Genomic DNA, 26,508 nt, shown 5'->3' on the forward strand with positions numbered 1-26,508 from the left:
CACTGTCACCAAGCTTACTCGAACATCTGTGAAATACAGTAGCCAGCATTGAAAACAAAAGCATCAGTAACAGGCTTGCAAATATTGAGGAGACATTCTTGATGATAAATTTTTGAAAAAAGTTTGGCTTGATTTTCTGATATGCTTTTTGAAAATCTTCATCAAATGACAGTTCCACTGGAATTTCACTGAATTTCAGTATTCGAACATTTTCGTTTTCATGATGAAATCAATGAACAGTAAATTGGAATTCAATTATTTTATGGAAATTGATAGAAATCAGAAAATTCAGGTGAATATATTCTTGAATTTTAAATGAAATTCACAGTTCAGCAAAAATTGGTACTGAATGGTCATGTTTTAATTGAAAGTCAAAGTACGTTAGGGAATTCTTGGATTCCTGCCACTCACAAATTCAGAATTCCTTTCAATTTCCCTCAAAATTTGAAATTTCACTGAATTTTTAAAGTGAGAATTCACAATTTGATGGAAAAATCTTTAAAAAACTTGAAACTTCAGTTCAATTATGCCATCAAAATCAATAAGAATCAAGAGAATTCAGGTAAATATGTTCCGAAATATTCTGAATACTCATGTTTCAATAGAAAATGCAAGTTTCACAATTTGGAAATTCACATTTTCATGATAAAATCAATCAATGGGAATAGTAAATTTAAATTCAAGTAGTTGGCGAAAATTGATGGAAATACAAAAAATCAGTTCAATATATTCTTGAATTCTTAATGCATTTGAAAATTCAGCATAAAATTAAAATAAGTTGAGGAATTCCTATGTCGTTGTCGCTCACAAATTCAGAATTCCCTTGAATTTTCCTCTAAATTTGAAATTTCACAAAATTTTTCAAGTGAAAATTCACATTTTGATGGAAGAATTTACAAAAATTGCAAATTTCAATTCAATTATTCCATAAAACTCAGTGAGAATCAGGAAAATTCAGGTAAATATATTCGGAAATTTTCCGAATATTGATGTGTCAATTGAAAATACAAGTTTCGTTATTTGAAAATTCACATTTTCATGATGAAATCAATGGGAACAGTAAATTTTCATCAAATTATTTCATAAAAATTGATAGAAAATTGAAAATTTAGCATTAATTGGTATTGAATGTTCATGTTTTAACTAAAATTTCAAAGAAGATGAACAATTCTCATGTTTTTATCGTTCACAAGTTCAGAAGTCCCTTGACTTTTCCTCCAAATTTGAAATATCCCAGAATTTTCAAAATGAAAATGCACAATTCCATCCAAAACTCTACAGAAACCATTTTCAGTGCAACCATTCCCCAAAAATCACTGAGAATCAATAGAATTCAGGTAAATATATTCTGCAATTTCCCAAACATTCATCTTTCGATTGAAACTGCAAGTAGACCGGCAAATTCTCGTCGTCCTTCTGCCCAGAAATTTTCCTCATTTTTCCCTTTGTCGAAACGTCACCTAATCAAGATCGAACACAATAGTCCCCCCGCCACCACCCTTACTGTAACTCCCCTGAGGCACAGTAACCAGCATTGAAAACAAAAGCAACAGTAACAAGTATGCAAATAGCTGAGAGACTCTGTCATTTGTGATGCACTTCTCAATTTCCAATTTTAGTTGGTCCACATGTGCTACCCTCAAAGAGTTCCCATCTACCCAGCTCTGAAGCATTAAACCGAAGGCATCGAATGCGCCTATATAACTGGCCAATCCGGTCTACTCGAGTTACCAAAGAGCCCTGTGAGTTGACAAGTAACAGTTCCCGCCCCATCCACCTTCTCAGCAGCTTCAGAGTGACGAAACGTTGTATATGTATGGACAAGTTACGTTCCTCCTCCATTCCACTCCATCCTCAACTGGCTTCACTCGGATATATTAGACCATTCCATTTCGAACACTGGTCTATATCCAAGAAACAATTTCCTCGGGCGAGTCAATTGTACCAGGGGAAATTGATGAACTTTACGGATCCAAATATAATTATCGAATCGCCAATCCACGTGTCAATTAACGTAAAGTTTTTGATTTTACTGTTTTAGCAAATTATTGATTCATTAGGTGTGGATAATTTCAATCAATTTGGAAATGGCGAGACGATATCGTTGTTTTTCGTCTGTCTCTGGGGGTCCATGACCCTATTATCCAGTGTCTGATACCAGTTTGCTGGGGAGGGCTAACCAGACGAACGTCGTGGGGGAGGTCAACCCTTTACCCTTGGGTTTTATCGCTTCTTCGGTGTTTTCTTGTGTTCAATATTGTAGTTGCGAGAAGTTGATTTCAGGGGGCGTCTGGGGAAGATGGGCGGTCGCGGCCGGTCGCAAGGGGCAGGGGTAAAAAGCTGAAATCATCGAATTTCAGAATTTTGCACTATTGAATTTCACAATAGCGCATTCCTAATAATTGGGTATAAATTAGTGAAAATCAGTGATATGTCCCTGAGAATCAAACGTTATTTTTGTGACTGTCCATAGACATAGATATTTTCATGTCTATAAAAACAATTTAATAATTTTTTGTAAATATTATTATAATTATTCTTGTTTTATAATTTTCAATTTTTGTGTCTATAAAATTTCTACTGAAAATCCTTCAGAAAATATCCCCACAACATCCCCTCGAGATTCCGCTGAATTGATGTTCATCGGGAATTTATTTTCTCAGTTGGACGCCAATTTTTCGAGTTTTTCTGATGTTTCTGTGACAGCAACAGGCCTCTATCGACCCCATCTTATGTTGTATACACCCATGTGTCTTTTTCTGCGCAGTAGTTTCACCCGGCGCTGGTCAGACCTCCTTCCACCTCTGTTTTCCTCTTCGTTCCGGGTCCCTGTCCTTTGCTATTCTCTGGCCAAAGACAAGCCTCGCACAACGCCCAAGAGACCAACGTCGCCTTTCAAAGTTTAATGATGTTTTATCCCCACTGGTGCACGCACCACGTCGTTCTCGTCTCATCTTCCGGGCGAGAGCTGGCGGACTGTCGCCGTTGTTTGTTGCAAATTTTGTTTCACTCCGTAATTTTCGAGAGCTCCTTCCTCGAGTTTTGTTGAAGGAGATGGAGGAATAGGAGATGGCTTTCAAGTTCTTCTGGAGCTTTGTTTAGAATTCTCGAGGTTTTCTTGATGTAGAAATCGGAAAGGAAGTTTGGAATGGAATAAATGCCGGACGCATTTGGAGATTATTCTGGGAATATCTTTCAAGCTAGTGGGTTTACAGGAGATTTCGATGTGAAGTATTTCCCTACAAATTCCGGGGATTACGAGAAAGATATTTTAATGTCCTTCACGTTTAAGAATTTTTAGTTGAAATTTCCGGTAGACTTGATGACAATTTTTATCACATTATCGATTCACAATCTATAAAGAAGCTTCAGAGAGAAAAAAAATTTTGATTTTCAGGAATATATCACCAATTATTGGAGATACGGACTCTGACTGGAATGATCCTAATCACCGGTGATTTTTGTGACTGAAATTTGGTAGTAGATTCCTAAAAAATCGAGATGAGTCCCTGAAAATTAGACATGAAAACGTAAAAGTGATGCAAAATCCTCTTTCGGGAATTTTAACGCAAAAATTCGAAAAAAATCTGGAGTGAACAATAAATTTTCCTTCTTTAGCTCTAGAAATTTTATCGATCGAAACGTAATTTTTATGTTGAAATATTATTTTTACGCGACAATCCATAAAAATCGACGCGGACAGTGATTTTTGCGAATCTGTAGCGTCATCACAGCTCACTAAGAAAAAAAAAACTACTTTTACCATGAAAATGTTTCTTGAAAGAACCATTCATTTTTTTAGGAGTGTATTTCTCCAGACCAGTCATTCCCAGGTGGTCCAAATCCGTTCCCAAATATTACAATTATGTTGAGTTATGCGATGATTATGCTACATATGACCTTGAATGAACTCCATTGATAATTATTAACATTCAGAATTATTCCAAATTATTTTACGTATGAAAATCTTAAATTTGAAAAAATTGAAAAATAATGAAGGGTGTTCATTCAAAGTTCTATGTAGCATAATCATTTCTTAATTCAACACAATTGTAATATTTAGAGATGGACATGGACCACCTGAGAACGACTGACCTATAGAATTGCACCTGAAGAAAATGATTCCTCGGCAGAAGTGATTTCTTTTCTCAGTGTACGTCAAACAACGTAATTTTTACCGAATTTCTATGGTACTTTTGCGGAATCAGTAAATATGTGTGTGTATTGTAATCTGAAGAAAGAACCTATTGAAGTAGTATGAAGGAATGAAAAGGCGCTGTATCGCCAGATATTTAGAGTAAAAATGACATGAATATTCAATTTTTCCCTGAATTTTCGAGATTTTTCGGAATTTTTACAGAATAACTGAACTGAAAATCAAGTATTTTATTGATTTCCAGTTCATTTGAATGGAAAATCAATGAAATATTTGATGTTTCGAAGACAAGATTTCCTGAAATTTCAGTGGAACTTGAAAACGATAAAAATCCTGAATTTGGCACGGAAAATTCAAACGAGAATTATTCCCATCCAACTTTCCGCCAATAGAATTGCACTATTTGACTGTTATTTTATATAGTCAAAACGGTATTCAACTGATAATTTTTGATAATTCACCTAGTAATTTTTCATGTTGATATATATATGAAAAACAAGAGATTTCCTGGCCGAGTGAGACCCTCATTGGAACTGACAGATGGATTTTGTCTCATAGTGGAATTCTCTTGGCCGAAATTTGGATGGAAAAATTATCTACGAATACCACTCGTCATTTTTTAACCTGCAAAACTTGACTCCTTCGTTTATTTGCAACGAACCTATCGGGGAATCCCTGATAATTTTAAAGCTCCTGTGGTATTACATACGAAAATTTTTAACAGTGCAGTCCCAAAACAATATTCCCAAATTTTCTAATCCACCCTTTATTCCCACCTCCACCTCCACATTACCCCCCCATTTACTTTCGTTTCCTCCCAATTTTTTCCCACCGACCTTGATGGACCACCGACGGTCGCGAGGTCATTTGCAGCAAGCAACAGGCCCCCGGTATCGACCCACTCCCCAATGCGTGAGATGGCGCTTTTACTTATATTTCCCCTCGCTGTTTGCTCCTGGGGTTGAGTTCCCTCGCAACCATCTCAGGACTTTGCTCTCTCCTGTCCCGTGGGAGTCCCCCACTCCCCCCTACCTGAGCCCGAAAATTTCATGCTCGACACGCGCGCATAAACTCGCACGACGCCATTGCCCCCGCAGGTAACTACCCCCTCTCTCCCCCGCACAAAATGGAAAAAAGTTGCGTCCTGAGCTAAAGTTTTCTGATGTGTATTTATCGGGGCTAACACGTCCCCCTCCCCCACCCCACCACCACCCCCGTCAGAATATATTTAACAAAACTTTTCGATTTGAATTTATTTCATGTTTTCCATTTTCCATTTTCTCGTATCACTCCCGCAATTCAATCATCTCCATTTCTCCTCCTTACATTTCACCGAAGAAAACAAGAATGAAACGTGATATTGTAACGCGACTAACTCAAAGAAATTCTCCACGAAGTCGCGAAGAAACTCAACTCGAATTAAATTACCCCTTCCTCATAATTCTAAATCCCCACAAATTGAGTTAAGACAGAAAAATTCCCTTTCGTATTTTTCCCTCTTCCATTTCCTCAAAAATTAAATAAAGCCCTACGAGTGTACCAGCATTTCATTAATCCACAATTCCCCATAAAAAACCCTACGGATAAAAGAATGCATCTCTCCGAGTCGTATCTCTCCTTTCTTAATAATAAGAAAATCAGAAAGGATGTAAAGACGGTAGTGGAAATGTGAGGTAGCGTGGAATGATCAAAGGAACAAAGGATAGTGTTCTGGGGAAGCTCTTTCCCCTCTGCAATTTCTGCACACACAGACACATGCATTGGGCGGTGGTGGGAGGTTGAAAGTCAGACTTTATCAAGGTATACGATCTCTTGTTCTTGGTGTGGTGGTTGGAGCGTCCGGAGGGTGGCGCAACGTCGCACCGACGTTAATTAATGCGCTCCGCGGTGCTCCTGGCACCACCGGCCCCTCTCACCCTTCCTTTTATCCTCCCCCTTGGCCCCTCCCGCCCCTTTGACCCCTCCCCCGTCCCTCATCCAGCAGCAGCTGTCGGAATCGCGGGGCTGAGGGATGGAAAGCGCTACTTGGCTCGCGGTGGCACGGAGAGGGCAGCACTGGCGCGCTCTGTCCTTCCACTGTCCTTTCTCGCGGCGGGAGGGGGGCTGAGAGGGCGGGGGGAGGACACTCACACCATTTTCCTCAACCCACCAATCTCCGTGTCCATCTATGTAACCCTTCTCCTGTCCCTATTTCGTACGTCAGAGGTCTACTGCATTATTCCATGGTGCGCCGGGACGCCTCTCACATTTCTGCCTCCACTCCTTCATCTACCGGAAAACATGGGGATGATGAGAAAAAAAAAAAAAAACGGGCGGGAGAGGGACAAAATACGCAGCATGTTTTTTTCATTTGTCTTCATTAACGGTGAGGGGGTATTTAAATGCACGCCTGACGGTTAATGAAACGCACGAGGGTGTAATCCGTCGGCTCTCTGTCATTATACTCTTTTGAGCTGTAATGCGAGATGTTTTTTTGGGGAGGGGGTTCATTAGGCGGGGGCAGGGCTTTGGGAGCGGGGGTTGGTGAATTTTTTGAACGGATTTTCGGGGCGAAATGGTGGAAGGCACGGGATTTTTTTCCGGATTTTTTTGGCAGGAGGGGGACTGGTGGAGGTGGGGGAAGAGATTTGTTGAGTGGCTTCAGGAAATTAGGTGGAAGGAGTTTCTGGCTTTTAGAAGAGAGTTGAGGATTTTGAGAAAGTGGGGTGTGACATGCTTTCTTATAAGAAGGCAAGACTGTTTACTCGATTGCAAAAGAAGAATGTTTGAGACTGATTCGGGTTTAGTTACGCTAGGTTTAATAGAAAATTGATGAGAATCGCGATTTTTCTCTGATTTTTGAAGAAAAATTGTCTTGAATGATAATTAAGTATTATTTAATTGTCTTAGGATGAGTAGACATTCTACTTATTTCCAAAATTCCTTGTTCGTCAGATGATATTTGAGCATTTTCAGCTGAAATTTTGGGTACATTTCTTGGGAACTTTCATTAAGTGACATCAATTCGATCGAAATTTCAAGGAATTTCAAGGAGAAAATTAATCGATACAGTAAGTTTCGGCGCAATTTTCATGAGAAGTAATAGAATTCAATAAAGATTATAGTGAATCAATTTTTTTATTTTCAATTAATTGAAAATTCAACTTAATTTGAAACTGGAATATTGAGTTTTGATTGAAATTTCAAGTGAATTAAGAAATTCTCATCTCTCTGCCCTTCATAAATTCGGAATTCCATTAAATTTTCAGTGAAATCTCTAATTTTTTCCATCTTTAATCCAAAATTGTTTATGAAAATTCTAATTTTCTTTAACAGTGATCCTATCCGAATAGAATTCTGAATTTCAGAGATTTTGTTTTCTGGAAGTTAGAAACTTCTTTCCTCTGGGTACTAATCCGTGAGAGAGTCGCATATTTCAGACTAATTTCAGATTATTTGACAGCATGAACCGCGAAATTATTAATGAAATCACGACATCGTTTAGGGCAAGAGTTTTAATTTATTATAATTCCGAATTTTCCATAAAATTCCTCTTATTAAATCTTTAATATGTATTCAATAATCCAATATTTCCTCCGAAAATTTTCCATCACTGTCATTACTCCTAATCCATAATTTACTGCAGAAATTAGTGAGAACAGTAAATTTCAGCACAACTTCCATAAAAATTTAATGGAATTACCAATTAATTAAAAATTCAACGTGATTTGGCACTGAATATTCTCTTTTGATTGACAATTCAAGCGAGTTGAGAAATTCTCCTCTCTCTGTTGCCCAGAAATTTAGAAATCCATTGCATTTCCAATGAAATTTCAGATTTCATAATTTTCCCACTTTCCGTACCAAATTGTCCATGGAAAAATAATTTTTTCTCTACTAATGCTCCTCTTACAACAGAATTCTCAAAACTCAGAGTTTTTAAAAATTAGAAACGATGAACTTCTTTCCTCTACAAACTAATCCTTGAAATATTTTCAAATTTCCGATTACTTGACCACATAAACTTCAAAATTATCATTGAAATCCCATCATTTTAATCAAAACCATTACTCTATCAAAATTCGAAGTTTTCCATAAAACTTCTCTCGTGAAATCTTTAATAATCCCCCATTCCCTCGGAATTGAAATGCCCCATCATTGTCATTACTCCCTCACCTCTCCATAAAGCCGAAACCATACAACTCCCCTTCTCCTTATTTGTAATTTTAATCAAGGTTGACCCTGTTGATCCCCCTCATCGCGGAAGCACGTATGCATAACTAAAATTAAAAAATACTTGACGCTCCAGCGGAGTCCAGAGAACGAGGGTCGCTACCCCCCAGTGTGAAATGTCCGAGTTTGCGTATGTGGAGTGAAAACAAAAGGGAGAGAATCCCGCAGAATACGTACCAGGGATGCACGAATTGTTAGCGGCACGCGAGCCTCCCCTACACCTACGAACCGGCACTTGTGAAAGGGTTGGGCGGATCAAAAGGACATCGCGTGTACGACTACCGTGTACCGTTCCACCTCTTCCCTTCTCGTTTTTTCATCCTCATTTCAATTACTCCCCCCGTCCCTGAGCCCCTCAGCCTTTCCTCCGGTGTCCTTTTTACAATTTCCATCAATTAAAAATTTAATGGAGAAAATAAAATCAAACGATCCAAGAGAAACGAGTGAATTCATAATAGTTTGCAGAATGACACCATCTTGTCATTTGATTTTATCTCCATTTTAATCTCACTGCATCCTATCTTTTATAATCCATTCTATTTTACATTCGAGGAGAGTGTAACGATCCTCGATTTAACGAGATGCTCAAATTTCATTTGGCATCTGCCTCTCATTCGATGGATACTCTGGCCGAATGGAATGGGAATTCTACATAAATAGAGGTGGAAATTAATTAGTTGTAGGTAGGAGTGAGAGGAAATATCTTTCAATATGGGCACTGAGAGAAAAATTTTGTAATTTGTAGACCATATTTCTTTCAGAGAAGTCAATTATTTTCAATGGATTAAATCTCAGAATGTTTGCGCTTCACGGAACTCCAATAAATTCTCATTTATCACTATCGTTACGCGTTAGATCATGAATATACATATCGAGACATTGGAAGTGCTTGAAACAATTACGAAAACAATAAATACTTGAATTGGGCAATTGAAAAAAAATTACGCAAATTACGAGAATTAAGTAAATATGTTTTAGATATTAGAAATTTTTTTGTGTGTCCCACTTTTTTTTCTATGAGTACTCTGATCATTAGTGACTTCTATCATTGAAATTTGCTGATGGATTTTTAAAAATTAGAGATGGGTTTTTGTCACAAATTTTCACTCTCATCACCATTACTTTTCACAGTAATGTCAAGGGTTTTCAGTAATCCATCTCTAATTGTTAGGAATCTATTACCAAATTTCAGTGATAAAAATCAAGGATGATCAGGGCCATCCAGTGTCCAATATCACCAATAATTGGGAGGGCTTTTTCCAGCAAAACATCCAATTGGTTAGAAATAAATGAAGAGCTACTATGCAATTATCAGATGCAATTTCCAGAAGCTAGTGTGCAATTTCCGAAAAAATTTGATAACAAAAGAGTATCGTGACCTCGAATACTGCGCTGTGATTGGCTAAAATCCAGGCCCGGAAAATTCTCCCTACGAAAAACCTCTATTGAATAAATACAAAAAACTTCCATCATTCCCCCACACTGAGAAAAAAAATATTTTTGCCAAATATCCATTTACTTGAGAGAAGTATTTATTTTTTCAATGCCGGATTTCTCCAGCCGAATCATTCTCAGGCAATTCTCATTAGGTGTCAATTATGATAATTATATTGCTCCAGAAGATGAGCATGTTAATGATGACCTTGAGTGCATTCCCTCAGTAATTATCAACATTAAAAAATTAATCGAAATCGAGTTCATCCAAGGTTAAATGCAACATAGTCATCCTCTAGAGCAACATGATTGACATAATTGAAACGTAATCAGACTCGCCCGGGAATAACTCAATAGGAGAAATACGATTTTGAAAAAATAAATGATTCTTTCAAGTGAACGAATTGCAAAAAAAAAAAAAAAATTCTAAGAGAATTAGAATTTAGAGAGAAAAAAGAAAAAATTTCCGTTTCACCCAGCCGGGAATCGAACCCGGCAGAAGTAATTTTTTTTCTCAGTGCAAATATATTCCCGACCCGCACTTCCGACAATAAACAAAAGAACCAGAAACTCAAAAAAAGATACATCCTAAGTATACGACTCCGGATCGATGCCCCTCTCAAACCCCTCATACTGCTTCATTTACTACCATGGAAATGCACCGATTTCACCTCGATCATACGCTTTTTTTTCTCAAATTCTCCCGCCTCATTTTAAGCTTTTTAATATTCGCCGGGTGAAGGAGTGCGCCATAAGCGAGAGGACTCGGGCTCGATTTTTATGAATAACTCCGAGGGCCTCCCGCCGCGCAATTCCCGTGCCATATTCTGCGGTGAAGCGGATGAGAGGTAAAAAGAAAGATGGAAGCGACGGGTTGGGATTGTCGGAACCGAGAGATGGAGATATTTTTAAGCCGAGAAGTTGCGGAGATTCGCGCGAATAAAGCGGAGGAATATTCTTCCAGTGGGGATGGAGGGGGGAGGGGGGGGGATTTCTTTGGTCTGTCCTCTTCACTGATTCGCCGTTAGAGGGGAGTGGATCCCAGCACTTCTGGGTTGTCATGGGGGAAGGTCTAATTCGTCCCAACGCGACTTGTCGTGGAGAAAAGTCTTTTATTCGTTTTCCACTGTCCACAGTTCTACTATCTGCTTGTACCCCTTTTCGGGGTCTCTGGAGAATGAAAACTGCTGAAAAAGGATGAGCGAGGCAATGGGAATGGGAGGAGAGTGTGGGGAGAAACCGGGAAGAGCGTGCGGAGGGTGGATGGTACCTAATGTAAAAACGAGTTACCGACTCTGGCGTGCCACTTGGCTCCTCTTTCGTACACTTCCTCGGGAAATTCCACGCCTACGTCAACCGACGCGATCATCTGAAAAGGGCAGGAGGGCGAGAGGGGGGGAGGGGGACCGTCAAGTCGCGTCCCATGAGAAATTTCATCACGCGGTAAATTGCTTTCACACCGGTTTACATGAGTATTATAATACACGTAATGCATGGTTATAATATTCAAATTGCCATTGATATTTCTTGGGTTATTACTCTATCACTTCGTAAATTGAAGGATATCAATTGAGATAACAGTCTTGTTTTTCAGAGACGTATCGCTGATTTTCAGGAATCTGTTTCAGATTTTTTAATTGATTGTTTAGTTATTTATAGGGGAATTTTGGAATTAGTATTAGGGGTGGATTGTGAGAAAGGAGAAGGAGAGGGTTTTTACTTTAGACTCATAGAATTAATTAATATTGTTGCGTATCCTCCTTTATGTGTCCCGTCTTCTTTAATTGAACACAATATTGGTGTCAGAAGTGGAATTCGAACCCACGTCCACAAAAATTTCTCAAAATTTGAAAATAAAAAATTCGAGTCATACACTGACACTCACACACGTTTGAGGAATGAATTGCATGACTACTCAATACTCTTGTGAATACAACATAGTCCCCAGAGAAATGTAACAAACACTTTCGAAAATTTATCATTGTATAGAATCAAACAAGTGTGTGTAAACCGGGACTGTTCTTCAGTGTCGATTTCTGGGAGGTTTTAGCTGAAAGAACAAACTGGGGCCGTCCCTATGTGAGATCTTACAACTCGAAAATTTTTAATTCATTACAACTCTCAGACTCAAGAAAACTGAAGTTGTAATACCTCAAATAGTCCCCGGGATGATCGCCGGGGCGGCAATCTTTTCGCGGAGGGGAGTAGTGTTGCGTATCTCCCTTCGAATCCCTTTTCTTTTGTCAATTTTCTGGACATCTATAGAAGCCCCTAGGAACGACAGTCATTTTATCAACATCAAGATTCGTTCTTATCTTTGGAGATCGATTTCACGACATCATCATCCTGTGGTACTTTTCATCATTTATTAAATAAACCGCCGCAACCATTTTATTTGTTGTGTCCCGTCTTCTTTAATTGAATACAACAGTATTAATACAGGGAGAAAAATATTCAAAGAATTTCAACAACTAGTTGGTGAATTTCAATAAATAGTTGATGAAATTCACCAAATGATTTTCTCCGTGTATCAATATTTATTTATGATTAAATGGAAAATCACTTCTAATGAATAAAATTATTACGAATCGAATTTTCATAATTTTTCAATTAAAAAAATTAAAAAATTGCAGTTAATTATTTATTAAAAAGGTATGGGCTAAAGGAGAATTACTGGAGATTATTTTAGATCTTCACAGGTCTTCATAAAGTTAAAAAATCGTCCCTAGGGTGGGAAAACTACTTTGGATTCGATAGAGCTAAAAAAAAACGGTCGAAGGCCCGAAAAAGTTTTCTCTCTTAACTGTACCCCATTCGGGCTCGGACTGCATGGGAAACCATGGAAAACCTCAGTCGTACAGCCGGCCGATTGTGCAGAGCCCTACACGGAGAGAAATTTTTTTAGAAAAATTCTAGTGCTAGCACGGGAAAAGAGGCTCAAAGTGACGGCCAGGAAAAAATTCCAGTGCTGACACTAGAAATTTCATTGTGGAAAACGTGAATTTTTCCCCATATTTCTGCGAAAATTTCACAGAAATCCCCAGAAATTTTATTAGAAATACCAAGAAATTTTACCTTAACAGCACTAGAATTTTTCACAGCCGGTGGTTTGTGATTTTTTCCAGTACTCGTACTAGAATTTTTCTAGAAAATTTCTCTCCGTGTAATGTACCCTTCTGTCACACTGACTAGAGAGGCACATTAGGCCACTACATCGTGCCTACTTTCCGAAATTTTTCGGGTGTCCGCCGGAGCAACACCTAACTCACCCAACCATCGGTTTACCTAACAGTGTATTTCATCGATATTTTGAAAAAGGAATGAAAAAAAAAACAAATCAGTAGCGAACTGGTAAAAGGGTACAAGTCAATTTTGACTATTGACCAGTTTTCAATCAATATCTCGGAATCTAAGGGAGATGGCAAAATTTTTATTATAACCTTTTTTGTAGAGCCGATTGAGAGTCACAACAAATGTAATTACGAAAATTCCGCTATCTCCCTTAGATTCGGAAATATTCCTCATAAACTGAACTGCGAGATAAGTCGACTTATCTCCGTTCACCACTTGACTACTGAAATGTAAGTGAACTCCAACTCGAAGTAAATAAGTATCGTTCCTTCCTAATTATAAAATGACTGTAAGCCACATAGGTGACCCACAGGTGGAGACAAAGAGTAGAAAATTTTCATAAATTCTGAAACAAACTAAGGAAATACTCAAGTGACAGTGGTTGTAGTGGTCACGCGGGGAGTGTGTGGCTCCGGCGGTCATTCAAGCTCAGCAGCGTTCAGTCTGCCCAGTACTTGGACGGGTGTCCGCTTAGGCACACCTAACCGCGTGGGACTACAGTCGCTAGGCACGAATGTAGAGAACCACTGTGCCGATTGAGTCAGTGTGACCAATGGACACAGTGGAATCCCTGCATTATCGGCCGGCTGTACGACTGGGGTTTTCCATGGTTTCCCTTGCAGTTCTAGCCCGAATGGGGTACAGTTAAGAGCAAGACGGCCCATGGTAACGCAGAAAAAATCAGAAGAGAGAAGTGGGAGAGGCAAGGCAGACGAGTGGAGAGCTTATAAAACCGTAATGGTAGTAGGAAATAAATAGGAATAAAAAAAAATACTCAAGTGACATCCTCGTAAATACAATGAAACCATCAATTACGAATAAAACCTTCGGCTAAAGTCCGTAAAAAATTCTCCCATTCACGGCAAAACAAAAGAAAACATTTATTTGCTCTTTGATTCCCATTGGCACGTGCAATGTTTTTTGTATCTCCTTTTTTCCATTAGCTTTATTCTATTCCGGGAGGATAGGGAGTCACTGAGTGGGTTGTTGTCACGCAAGAGCGACGTTTTCCCTCACCCGCTCCCCTCCTCTGTCACTGAAAAATCCTCAGTGATTGTTTACGCGAGTCAACGGAGCGCGCGTGCCACTCGTGTTTCACCGGCTTGTTCCAGCAAACTTCAGCCACTGGCCTCTGATACATTCTCCACGTACCTCTATCATTGTCCTCACCTCCTCCTCATCTCCTGATTTCCTGATTTTTTTTATCTCTACTCCGATGCAGTTGAACATTCGGTCTGCCCCATTCCGGTCAAACGTGAACATTTCATGAGACGCGATTTCCTCTCCCCATCCATTAGGAAAACGAGGAATCTCTACTCCCTTAACGAACTCACCCCAGGAGTCCACTCCCTGGAGTTAATTCCTCTCGTATACTCCTAGTCCTCTTCTTCTACATCGACGAGAGCTGCCAGCCCGAATTAATCTACTTCCACTGTGTGTGCTGGAGGTAACTTGGAGAGAACTGGTTAACCATATTTGCTGACGCAGTTTTCCCCGTTTTTTTTTGGCTCTTATTGTTTTTTTCTTTTCAGGGAGAGTTGCAATGAGAAAACACGGAATTTGCAGATTTCTGGGGAGAGGGCGCGGCCGAGCGGAAAGTCATTGTACTACTCGTAAATAATAGGGGACAAGTTTATCGCTGGTTTCGAGGCGAGTTGAGGAGATTGATGCGCTTTTTCTCGCTCTTTTTATTTTTTGGGGGAGGATATGCACGTCGAGTCATTTGGGGAAGTGGAAGATTCGAGGAGGGGGGGGGGGGATGAAAAAGGGCGGGGTGAGCTGGGAAAATTTGGTCGATGGTTTGTGTGGCAGGAATGCAGATGGATTTTTAAGGATTTTGGCGAACGAAAAATTGAGGGTGTTCGGTGAATTTGAATTTTCATTCTGGGTTTTGGCTAATTTGATTTGCTGAAATGGGAGGGAATCAGAAAACTATTTCATTATTAAACATTTTTGGCATGAATTTCTGGTATGCTAGAACGGGCGAGGACGTATTTTTGTGCGTGGGTGCCAGAATAGTAAAACCTTACCGTTTCTCACTTTCATTAATTTTTATCTCAATAATAATGCAGGAAAAATGGATGGTTTCTCATTTCAATTTTTGACTCCTTTAATTTGGAAAAAAGAGACGGATTCAAAAAATATGGCATTTTTAAACATATACTTAATGGAAATTTCCATCGAGTGACTGTAAGATTGAAATTTTAAGGAATTATTCATTTGCGTCATTGGAAATTCAAGTTGTGATGAAAACATCAAAGACAACTAGAAATTTTAACTCAATTATTCCGTAAAAATGAATAAATATAGGGAAATTTCAGGTGAATGTACTCAGAAAATTTGAATTTATCGAAAACTCAGGGTAATTTGGTACAGACTGTACAGATTTTGATTAAAAATTCAAGGAAGGTGAAGAATTTTCGTCTTCTGCTGCTCAAAAATTTAAAATTCCGTTTCAAGGATTTTTTAAATCGATTTAATGAAATATATTCTTGAATTCATGGAACATTCAGGGTAATTTGGCAGTGGATATTCACCTTCTCATTGAGAATTCCAGAAAGTTAGAAAATTCAAAACAATATTACAATTTTAAACATTTCGTTTTAAAATTTCCGGAATACTTCTTAGAAATTTTCTTTCCAGTAAATCACGGAATTGCGCAATTAAAAATCCACAATTTGATCAGAAAATTAATGCAAACTATTCCTATTTGGAAATCCAGCGTAATTTCTGATTGAATAGGCATATTTTGACTCAAAATTAATTAATATTGAATCAAAACATGGCTATTCACTAGAAAACATGGCCCAAGTTGGACCATTCAATTCAATAACATTGCGAATGTTCTATGCTAAAAAGATCTATCGACATTTCCCCCTGACTCCGCCAACTCCCCCGATAATCCCCCAATTACCAAAGATGTTTCATTCACTTCAACTCGCTCTTTGCCCCTCCACAACTGCAATTCATCTCGAACTTAATTCTCCCCCGCAAAAATCTCCAGTTCTTACGTACAAATTCTTGTACATAACCCGTAAATTTAATCCCCGAAGCTTCTCCCGATCTGGAGCGAGCATCCGGTTAAACAAGTGGAAAATCGCGTATTTTCTTACTCCACATTTTTTTGTGGTCACAAACTCGGGGAAATTTCATTAAAATGAACGGTCCATTGTGGATGGATTTTCCGATGCTTTTCCCCCGGAAGAATGAGGAGAGAATTCAAGTAGATAAGGGACGAACAACTGCTCTGACCGCAGTCGTTTGACGGGACGAGAAAACTCCGATGAAAAAGAGTTTTAAAATGAGGGAGAAAATGCGACAAAAAGGCTATGGACAACTTCTCGCTATTATTGTCATATCCCTCGTCATTCTTCGTCTACTGTGTTGTGACTACCAGTTTCACCCCCTCAGGGGATTTTGAGAGTCTTGGGAAAACGATTCCGCGTTAGACGTAGCCGAGTTAACCGTCAGGGCGGTGCTTTTTGTTCTCTGACGAGGAGTTCGAGTCGACAGGGGCAAAAAAGTACCGTCTGATTTCATGCTTGCTTGCACCACTTTCAAGTGACTTTTTTTGTTTTATATTTTTTCTTATTTTCAATGTTAGGCATACAAAGGAGTTAAACAGCGGGCAAGTGCTTGACGGGCTTGGGCTCGACGGTCTGAATATTTTTTTGTTGAGATGAAAAAATATGCTAAATCGGAAAACAAATGTTTTGAGAGAAACGAGGGTTTTCGTTTTTTTTAAGGTTGGGGTTTATTCAGTCGGTCCAATTACATTTATTATTCGAGTGTTTTTGGGGTTGAATGACGATAACAGTTTGTCATGTTTTTGGGTGGTTTTTGAGGGGAATAATTGTGAATAGAGAAATATTTTGTGGAAATTAAAGAAAGAAAATTGGAAATGAAAATGTAAAATCCGCAAGCGCACTCCTAACCGTAAAAATATATTGTTGAATTTTTGAATAAACTGCAAATTTCATTCAATTGAGTTCTGAATATTCATATTTTAATGGAGATTTCAAATAATTTGGAGCATTCTCGTCTTTCTACTGGTTAAAAAATGTAAAATTCTATTGAATTTTCAGTGAAATTTTAAATTTTATTTTTTGCCCCCAAATAAAATTTAAAAAATGTGGCACTCATGCATTGTCTATTGAGATATTTTCGAAGTGAATAATTTTCGGAATAAATTTCCAAGGGAACAAAAAATACTCATTCATTCATTCATTGCAATCGATTGTCCTAACTCGTCCTCAATTATCATGAATAATCAATAGCAATCATTTTTACAATTTACAATTCACTTCAATGAAGAAAATTGAAAACAAAAATGTAAAATCTGCAAGTGGACTTCTAACGCGATTTTCTCAAACCGTAAAAATATATTGTTGAATTTTTGATTAACTGAAAAGTTAATGTAATGAATTTCTGAATATTTATATTTTAATGGAGAATTTAAATAGTTTGGAGCATTCTTGTCTTTCTACTGCTTAAAAAAATATAACATTCCACTGAATTTTTAGTGAAATTAAAGAAAAAATTTTTTCCCTAAATAAAATGAACAAAATTTTGTGAAAAAAAGTAAAGACGTCTTATCCCCATTTTATTTACTCTGAAAAAATTATTCACATACGAAGAATTTGTAACTGACTCCATTCACTTGAATCAAGAAAATTGGAAACGAAAATGTAAAGTCTGCAAGTGCACTCCCAACGCGATTTTCTCCGACCGTGAAAAACAAAAAAAAAAACTGGAGCGTTGATAGCGAAGAAACGCCTCGTGGGAATGTCGAGGGAGGGGTAGCCGCAGTGGGAAGCAATCGAGTGGAAAATTTCGAAGCTCGGTCAGACCGGTTTCCCCATTTTTTCCCCTTTCGGCTCTTCACCCGTGGGACCATCCCGCTTCCTTAATCCCAAGGAATTGGAAAAATGATTTCGCCCCATTTCAAGCGGTCTAACATTATTTGCAGGCCACTCACCATTTCCATATAAAAACTCGCCCCCCCCCCTTCGCCCCTCTAATTCGATTAAAAATTGTGAGCTGATTTGTGGGTAATGAAGACGTGAAATGCCTTGCGATAATTCGTTCTTACGGTTTCCTGTTAATTATCTAGAACATAAATCTGCGGCTGTAAATTAAACTGAAGTATCTCTCTCCGGGGTAAAAGAAACCTTTGAAGAAATCGAGGGAAAAAAAAATTCTCGGTATTTCTTTTTCTTAAACGAGATAAAAAAGAATCAACAACTTCCCGCAAACAATTAGAATTAATTAATTCAACGAATTTTCTAATTGGAATTCATTGAAAATTAAAATAATCATTACTTTTTAATTAATAATGAATTCTGCATTTCAAAGTTTTCCAAAAGCCCTCGGGTTGTGCCCTCGACCTAATTTACATCCCCTTCAAAATTTTTTCCTTTGTTGAGCATGAAAACAAGGACTCAACAAGTCGGAAAATCCGGGAATAAAAATCTGAAAAAAATTGTAGAAAGAGAAAAAAAAGCCAACGATGGAGTGAGGGAAAACACGAAGGAGAAGACGTGGAGCGCAAATTACTCGTAAAAGTGAAACGAGCCCCTCAGTATACAGGTCTGCAGGTTTTAACTGCCTGGTGAGTCTGGAGTAGTGGATGTATATACAACAAGAGAGAAGAGGGGAGTGGAATCATGTTAGAGGCTTCGCCCTCTGACCCTGCGATAATATCGTTACGCCTATCGGCTTTTCCACTCGCTTCGTTTCTTCGCATCGAAAAACCGTCTGCCCCGGTGTTTCGCTGTCGTCTTCTGGTTAACGATACGGTAACGACTCTTCTTTCTTTTTAGTTTCCCCTCGAAATTTCTCCTTTTATCTCATTACTCTTGATATTTTCCGGCCGGTGGGGGGAGAAAACTGTTATCGTAATCGACGAAATTTCGTGTAATCATCGGTGAAGATGTTCATGATTCGGGAGTGAATGGACGAAACTGAAAATTAGAGATTGGCAATTAAAAGTTGGTACAACACTTTTTGAATTTTCCGCTGAATGGAATTCCGTTAATTTCGATTGCCATCTATGATGATCTCATTATGTAAAGGGTTGTCCTCTCAAGGTTCGAAACATCATTCTGTTCTGGTGAAGCTCTTGATGTTCAATTAGTTTTCTGATCGCCTAAACAAACTATTGTTTGAAATTAAAATACTTTTCTTTGCTCGAGAATCTTTCATTTCGAACTCATGGTGTCTCATTTTTTCTTAACCCTTCATTCATTTTTTCTTAATGGTCGGCCGTGTTGCATGAAAATAGGTTGAAAGCAGTAGTCATGAACCGCAATTTGAAAGAAGTTAAAAGGACAAGGGAAGAGTATTTTTCCATAGAATAATATTTGAGGTTTTTACAAATCAGAATAACTAAAGTACAATAACCTTACTGAAAATGTATGTAACTCAAGAGTTACTGAGATGCAACACACTATCGCATCGACTGTGCAGATCACTGAAAACGATTCTACCTCCGAGATGATTGGAGGCATGCAAACAGCTCCGCTGAAAGCGTCTGCACCGACAAAAAAGCGAAAAATCCTCATCTCAGGATAATTAAATCGATGCAATTCCCTCAAGCTTCTTAACATAATTAAACATCCCCTCAAAGAATTCAAAAGCCGAATTTATCTGCTCTCGTTCAATCAGAATCCTCATGCGTCCGTTCAAAACCCATCGAAACCCACTATCTCTCCTTCGCACTCAACACTAACGAGAAACATCGGAAAACATCCATGCAAGAGCTAGAAGAGGGTTGAAAGTCAGCTGAAAGTGGCGAGGTACTGCAGGTGAGGGCGTTGTCAGGACGACCCAACCCTCATCGTTCCCCCAAGACCCCCAGGTGCAGCCTACTCACCTCCCATCCAGCTTCAAAGACATTTTTTTCCCTCCCCACAAACGCATTTTCGTCCCCCAACTCTGTTATCCCAGCAATTTCTCCTCATTCATCACAAAATGAGATAAAAGTGTATTGCGGTGTCATCATTATTCATACTAACCCGCTATTTTTTGTAATTACAGGTTGATCTGAAGCCACTGAGAGAGCCCGCAATAGCCGTCTCATCCCCCAAAATCTCGGAGAAGCGAAAAGCAGAGGAGGCGGACGCCAGCAAGGATCTAAAGAAGGTAAAGAGTCACTAATTGGGACATATTCAAATTTTCCAACTCGAGTGGAGTACCTGGAGTAGGCCTGATTCAGAGTCAGGCGGATCTGTTAGTAGTGAGGCTGTCTGATGAGACATCACAGATGTAGTCATTAGTCAGATCCGGAGGAGAGCATTCCAATCCTTTAAACTAAGTAAATTTTGATCGTGCTCCGATCTTAAAGCCTCACCTCATCACTCCCTATCACATAACTACTCGAAAGGATCGAAAATAACTTCAGAAACCTGATCAATCCTACAACGATCTAATTAAAGTCTAATCAGAATACTCGATCTGGGCTAAATGACGGCGACTGAGATCTGCCTCGGACGAGAATTAACAAGCGTTCCATCCTTGATCCAGGCTTGGCCGAAGATCAGGTTTCCTGTAGTTCTCACTCCAGCATCATTAATCTTCCCACCCAGGTTCCTCTGGCTCATATATCAAGCTTCACTCATTGTCTCGCTGGAGCTTCACACTAGGACTGGAATAGAGAGCATCGTAATCCTAAGAGACGCGATGCATTCCACTCATATGTTCCATATCGTCGGATACCCTCACTCCATCAAACCTTATCATCAAGAACCTTACAGTTCTAGATCCATCATAATGTCTTCAGCTTGATCAATCTCTATTAATATCCTGTTGGAGTAGGAATAAATACTGCTTTCGATGACAGACGAATCAGAGTGCTCCCACTGGACTGAATGGTGGTAATTTGTTTTTACGTAATTTTTCATTTTTGATCTTGTTTTTTCCGGAGATCAGGTTTCTTACATTACGCACTTATTCTAGGATTAGTCTTCTTAGTTTTCTCTCACTCGTATGTAAATCTTCCGTGATTGTTACAACTTCATACGAAGACCAGGACAAATAGAATCAGAATCCTGCGAGATACAATTAATCTTAATCATATGGGAATCTGTTCCATCAAACTTGATCAAAACCACGTAAACATTGGAGACCCGGCATATATCCATGAGCTTTGTCAATTCCTATACTAGCACAGTTGAATCTGGTACAAATACTTGACCATCATTCCTGGTTATATCCATCGCTGTCTAGCAAGACTGCAAAGGAACACTAAAAGGCATAAAACTTCAGTGAAGATCGACAGATATGGTTGCAAATGACCATCAATATTCAAGAAGTGAGAGGTTATCAATTTTTAGATTGGCAACCCTTTCCAATTGCAAGAGATTCAGACTGGGGTTATAGGCTAGTAACTCAGTTCTGCTCCGAACCAGAATTATCAAGCGTTCCAGTGGTAAAAGCCTGCTAGAATATCAGGTTCCCCGGATGCATCAGTGACTCCTCATTACCGTTCCCACTTGGTTTCCCTCACCAAAATGTATATTTTCAGTGACTACATCATCGCTGAGCCATAGTTATTCAATACGATCATCATCAGTTCTTAAAACATTTCGAGAAAGCATGTGGGGTCATTACCATGGCTCGCTGAAGAGGTTGTCAAGAGGTTATCAACTTACATTGAAACCCATTTTCGATTGCAATCGAACCTGGACGCTCAATTGGGACAAGACAATGACATTAAAATCCACTCCTTATTTGAATTAGCAAGCATTCCCTTTCTGATCCACGTCGAATGATCAACTTTCCTGGAGGCCACTGAAAAAACTAGGGTCTTCAAGACGTCTTTATTTAAGACATCAGGCACGTGTCTTATGGGTTGACTTAGTGATGACCAAAATTTCGAATGTACTAAAATAAAACTTTTTTGATTTAAAAACAAGACGATTGATAGACAAGACATTTTCACGTCTTGCAATACAAGTCACCAAATTGAAAACATTTGTCTCAATTCAAGCGACTTACGGACTATTCAATCACTAGTCATTTATAACTGCGGTCCTACGACAAGATATTAACTGCATTAAGACATGGAATAATAACGTTTCTTTGGATGGATAACATTTCTTCATGTAAATTATTGATTTTCTTTCAATTTATTAGAGTTCTGAATTCATTTCGAGGGTGGGAGATGTCAAATGAAGTATTATTACTGAAGTATGATTCTAAAGAAACATTTCTTATCAGTATTTTTCATTAAAAAAATTCCTTTACCGTCATTTTTCTAATTCTCTTCAAATTCCACATCATGACCGCTATGTTTAGCATAATCAAGATTATCAGTAAAAAAGGATTGGCCCTTTTCGGGAAACCATGTCGACTATTGAGAAGGAATGAATGAAATATTTGGCAAATCAAACGCGACATAAGTTTGAAATAAAAGCTCTTCGAGTAAGACACCTATAGAATGTGTAGAATGCGTCGCTTAATATCTTAGTTTGAGACACTAAAATTGACTCAAATCTGGGGCCACAAACGTCTTGAAAAATAGGAAAAAAGCGTCTCAATTTCAAACGCTAGTTTTCCTACTGGCACTCACTGATTTTAGTCTCAGAATTATTTCCTCACGACTCCCCTCTCCCAATATGTACGTTCTCACTCATTAAATCATCGTTGAACAATACGTTTCCAATCCGATCACCATCTGCTCCAAAAACATCCCCGAAAAATCAGTTCCCCTTTGTATCAACACTTTTCCATCCCCTAAGTGGGTTTTGCCGCACGCGAAAAACCGACATTGGAACAACAAAACTCAGAGGACGAACACATGTGTCTGCTGTGAGAGAGAAAAAACCGAGAAACCTGTCTCTGTCACACGTCAGCCATCCATCTCCACCCGCCCATCGCCTCGCATTCCCTCGTATATTTTTGTCCCGTCGATATTTGACGCTGGTTTCGGTGTACCACGTCGTTAGACCTCTGCCTCGGATTGCACAAAGATGTTAAACAAATATATGTCTTCCCTGGGGGAAAAAGCGGTGAGAGGAGGCACCACTGGGCCAGAGCTCACTCATCATGGTCGCCTGTCTTCACTCGTGTATTCTTCCATTATATAACCTTTCTGTCGTTTCTTCTCTCTCTCTTCGATCATTCCTTGCTCGTCGTCAGAGCAAGACAGATGTCTTGTTGCTCCAAATCACTCTGGCAGAGGAGTCCCTTTCGTTTCCATTTGTCAATGTCAATATGTGATTGTTCGTTATTTTGGTTTATTCAGATTTCAGCCCGAGAGTCGACTGGAAAAAGTTTATTTCTGAAATGCAATCATCTAACACTTTCGATATCGCGGCCATTTCTTGTTGTGTGGAATAGGTTCGTGAACGGGGAGAAGTTCTTTAGAAAAATTGTAGTGTTGGTACTGAAAAAAAAACGTAAAAGAAAGTTTTGTTGCGTAGCAACGAGGGGTGTAAGTTTGGCTGGTTAAAAGGTTTTTTGCCAAATTTGCTCCACTCGGTGATATGCAGGAAAACTTGAGGAAAATTTTGGACAATTTTGAAGCACGAGGGGCATTCCACTGGATTATTCCCCCATCTAAATTGCCAACCAATAGGAATGCAGTATTTGACGTTTTTTGCGGGATAAACAACGATATTTTTATTCAATTTCAAAGTATTGCTGAAGAAAATGAGGAATGAGAGAGGGAAAATTATTTTTTCATCGATAAATTTGAGCAATTGAAAGTACAATTATTGCAAATGAATGTGGTATGATCCGAGGAAGTAACGTTAGCAGTGTTTTGAGGGATGAGGCTGGAAGATGTCGAAGGCGGTGACTGTTCATCGGAAATGCATGGTCCATCCATTGTCATTTTTTTTAGTAGAGAGCCGTGATGTTCAGCATCCAGTTGCAAGTTGTTAAAAAAATTACGTTCTGACGTTCTCACACTTTACCGTATTATTTGGTACACCTTTCTTTATATTTTGGTCAATAATATCCAGAGAATCTCCTCGAAATCTATCCATTGTGACATTTGAGTTTCGTCCATGTGAACTTGAATACATTACTACTAACTTCACTCGGGTTATCCTTTGATTATCGCTAATTTTGGTTACCATGCAACGGATTGGGAATTACCGAAAAATTATTGAAATACTCCTACCCCCATTTCAGCGCAAACCGTCAAAGACTGCATTTTTATGCAGTGACAATTCAGTTAGGGGGAATAATTAGTTATAATACCACGAGAGCTTCAAAATGATCGGGTAATTCCCGATAGGTCCATTGCAAACAAATGAGAGTGTCAAGTTTTTCATGCAAAACGTGACACGCTCGTTTGTATGCAGAGAAGCCTGAGGAAAATATCGGATTAATTTTAAAGCTCAAGTGGTATTCGGCGGACTATTTCCTTCTTCAGAATTTCGACCAATAGAATTGTTTGCGAATATTTTCTTAGTTTCCCTTGGGTATAACTGAAAATTATCGAAATAATACCATGTTATTCCCCGGAGTGCAACGATTCTATTGGTCGAGATTCTGAAGGAGGATATAGTCAGTAGTAATACCCCAAGAGCTTCAAAATTATCGGGTATTTCCCGATAGCCTCGGTGCAAACAAATGAGGATGTCAAGTTTTGCAGGTTAAAGAATCCCGAGCGCTTGCGCGAGTAATTTTTCTACAAAACTTGGCATGATGGTTTTTTTGCAGGGGAGCTTGAGGGAAATACCCGATTAATTTTGAATCTTGAGGGGTATTTATCGGATTATTTTTCCCAATCGGATTTTGGCCAAGCAAAGTGCAGTGGACACCCGAGTCAAATAATTGGACCTGACAAGTTCTATTTAGGTTTTTCCGTTCAGAACTGGATAGGTCTTGGGAAGCCGCTTCCCAAATGCATCCGAGCCCTTTCTACCTCTAGTTACATCTCATTTCAGCACTTGTTAGGTGTAAGCAGGACTTGTATTCAGATTTTCCAAATCCTTGCCGGTCCCCGTAATTCTATGGGTCTATATTAAGTCTGGGTTCATATCCCTGTTTACTCAAGCGTTATTGAATTAAAAAATGCAATTATTGTTTTTTTTTTAATCTCGAAAATCGACATTTCACGAGAGGATGGAGGGGAGATGCATGTATGTGGAGGCTTGACATTTTTACCCAATAAGGGGAGAAGGTTGCAGAATCTATTCTAGCCACTCTTGTCCCTCCGCTTGCATGCATTATCCAAATAAAGAATGAAAGTGTTAACAAATCTGACCCTTGTTCCAAGTAAAAATCGAAAATCTGACCCTGTGGCCCTCGGTGAAAATTTTTTTTTTTCAGTGTTCACTTTTTCCACATACTTTTGAGAGTTCTGAATAGCCCGTCGCTTAAATAGTTGGAATCAACGTTCACCCGGCTAAATAAATCGATTTTGGCGAAAGTCGACTTTCCCCCTGGAAAAATTCTAGATCTGACACTTCGGCCCTCGTGACCCTTGTGACTCTTTGACCGACTTTCCCCCTGAAAAAATCCCAGATCTGAAAATTTCATGGAAAAATCTGTAGAAACTGTAAATTTCAGTTCAATAATTTCGGGAAAAATCCTAACACTGCATAAAACAAAATGACAAAATTACACCTCAACATCAAATAACCTCCAAGCCCCAAAAAATTACATCTACGCCCAAATTGCTCCTATTCATAATTACCTCCCTCAACCCTCATGTACAATACAATCTCCTCCCACAACCACTGATCACCACGTTAAAAATAACTCCGCAAACAAATCGCCTCCCACAATCCCTCCATTTTTCTCCTCCCGCCACATCACGCGTCAATCGACACCGCGAAATTCCCGTTAATCTTCTCAATTAATCTTTTCTCCATTACCCGATGAATTCCCCGCGTTAATAGTAATTGGCCAAGTTTCATACCACCAGTTGACAGTTAAACCAGACACTGGCAGCATTGAACGTGACGATTTTCCCTGTTGCTTCCGGGCGTTGGGCTTCCTCCCTGTCTCTTGAAAATCCGCTATTTCTCCCTCTCTCCCCGCAACCACAAAGCTTTTCATCTCTCTATCCCTTGCTTTTTGTTGCACGTGTGGACAACCGACGGAAACTATCGGCATCGGGTACACCATAGAAAACCCGCGTGACGAGGTGCAGGAGAGCAACACATAAACACATCTGACTGGGTTTTGTATCCACTCGACCATCACAAATGCAACACCAGCAAACATTAACTGCAACCAACTCCCCCTCCCCCCAGCCCAACGCCGCGTTATCCAACCTTGATGTCTTTCATCATTCATACAAATGTCGACACAATACACCATCTCTCAACATTTATGTGCCATTTTCGAATTCATCGTTGCAGAGACATGCAGAGAAAATGTGTGTGCACTTCAAC

The 26,508-nt window shown here is 39.0% G+C and overlaps 1 protein-coding gene across 1 annotated transcript in view; it reads left to right on the forward strand.

The window, feature by feature from the left end:
* LOC107048591 (RNA pseudouridylate synthase domain-containing protein 2) overlaps nt 1-26,508 on the forward strand; it is a 222,949-nt gene that overhangs the window by 110,086 nt on the left and 86,355 nt on the right. Inside the window, exon 3 of the mRNA XM_015271822.1 lies at nt 20,192-20,296. Within this exon, the coding sequence (XP_015127308.1) occupies nt 20,192-20,296 (105 nt within the window). The remainder of the gene's footprint in view (nt 1-20,191; nt 20,297-26,508) is intronic.

This window comes from Diachasma alloeum, unplaced genomic scaffold (assembly GCF_001412515.2).
Source record: "Diachasma alloeum isolate Michigan unplaced genomic scaffold, Dall2.0 Dall_scaffold_00195, whole genome shotgun sequence".
Taxonomy (NCBI): Eukaryota; Metazoa; Arthropoda; class Insecta; order Hymenoptera; family Braconidae; genus Diachasma; species Diachasma alloeum.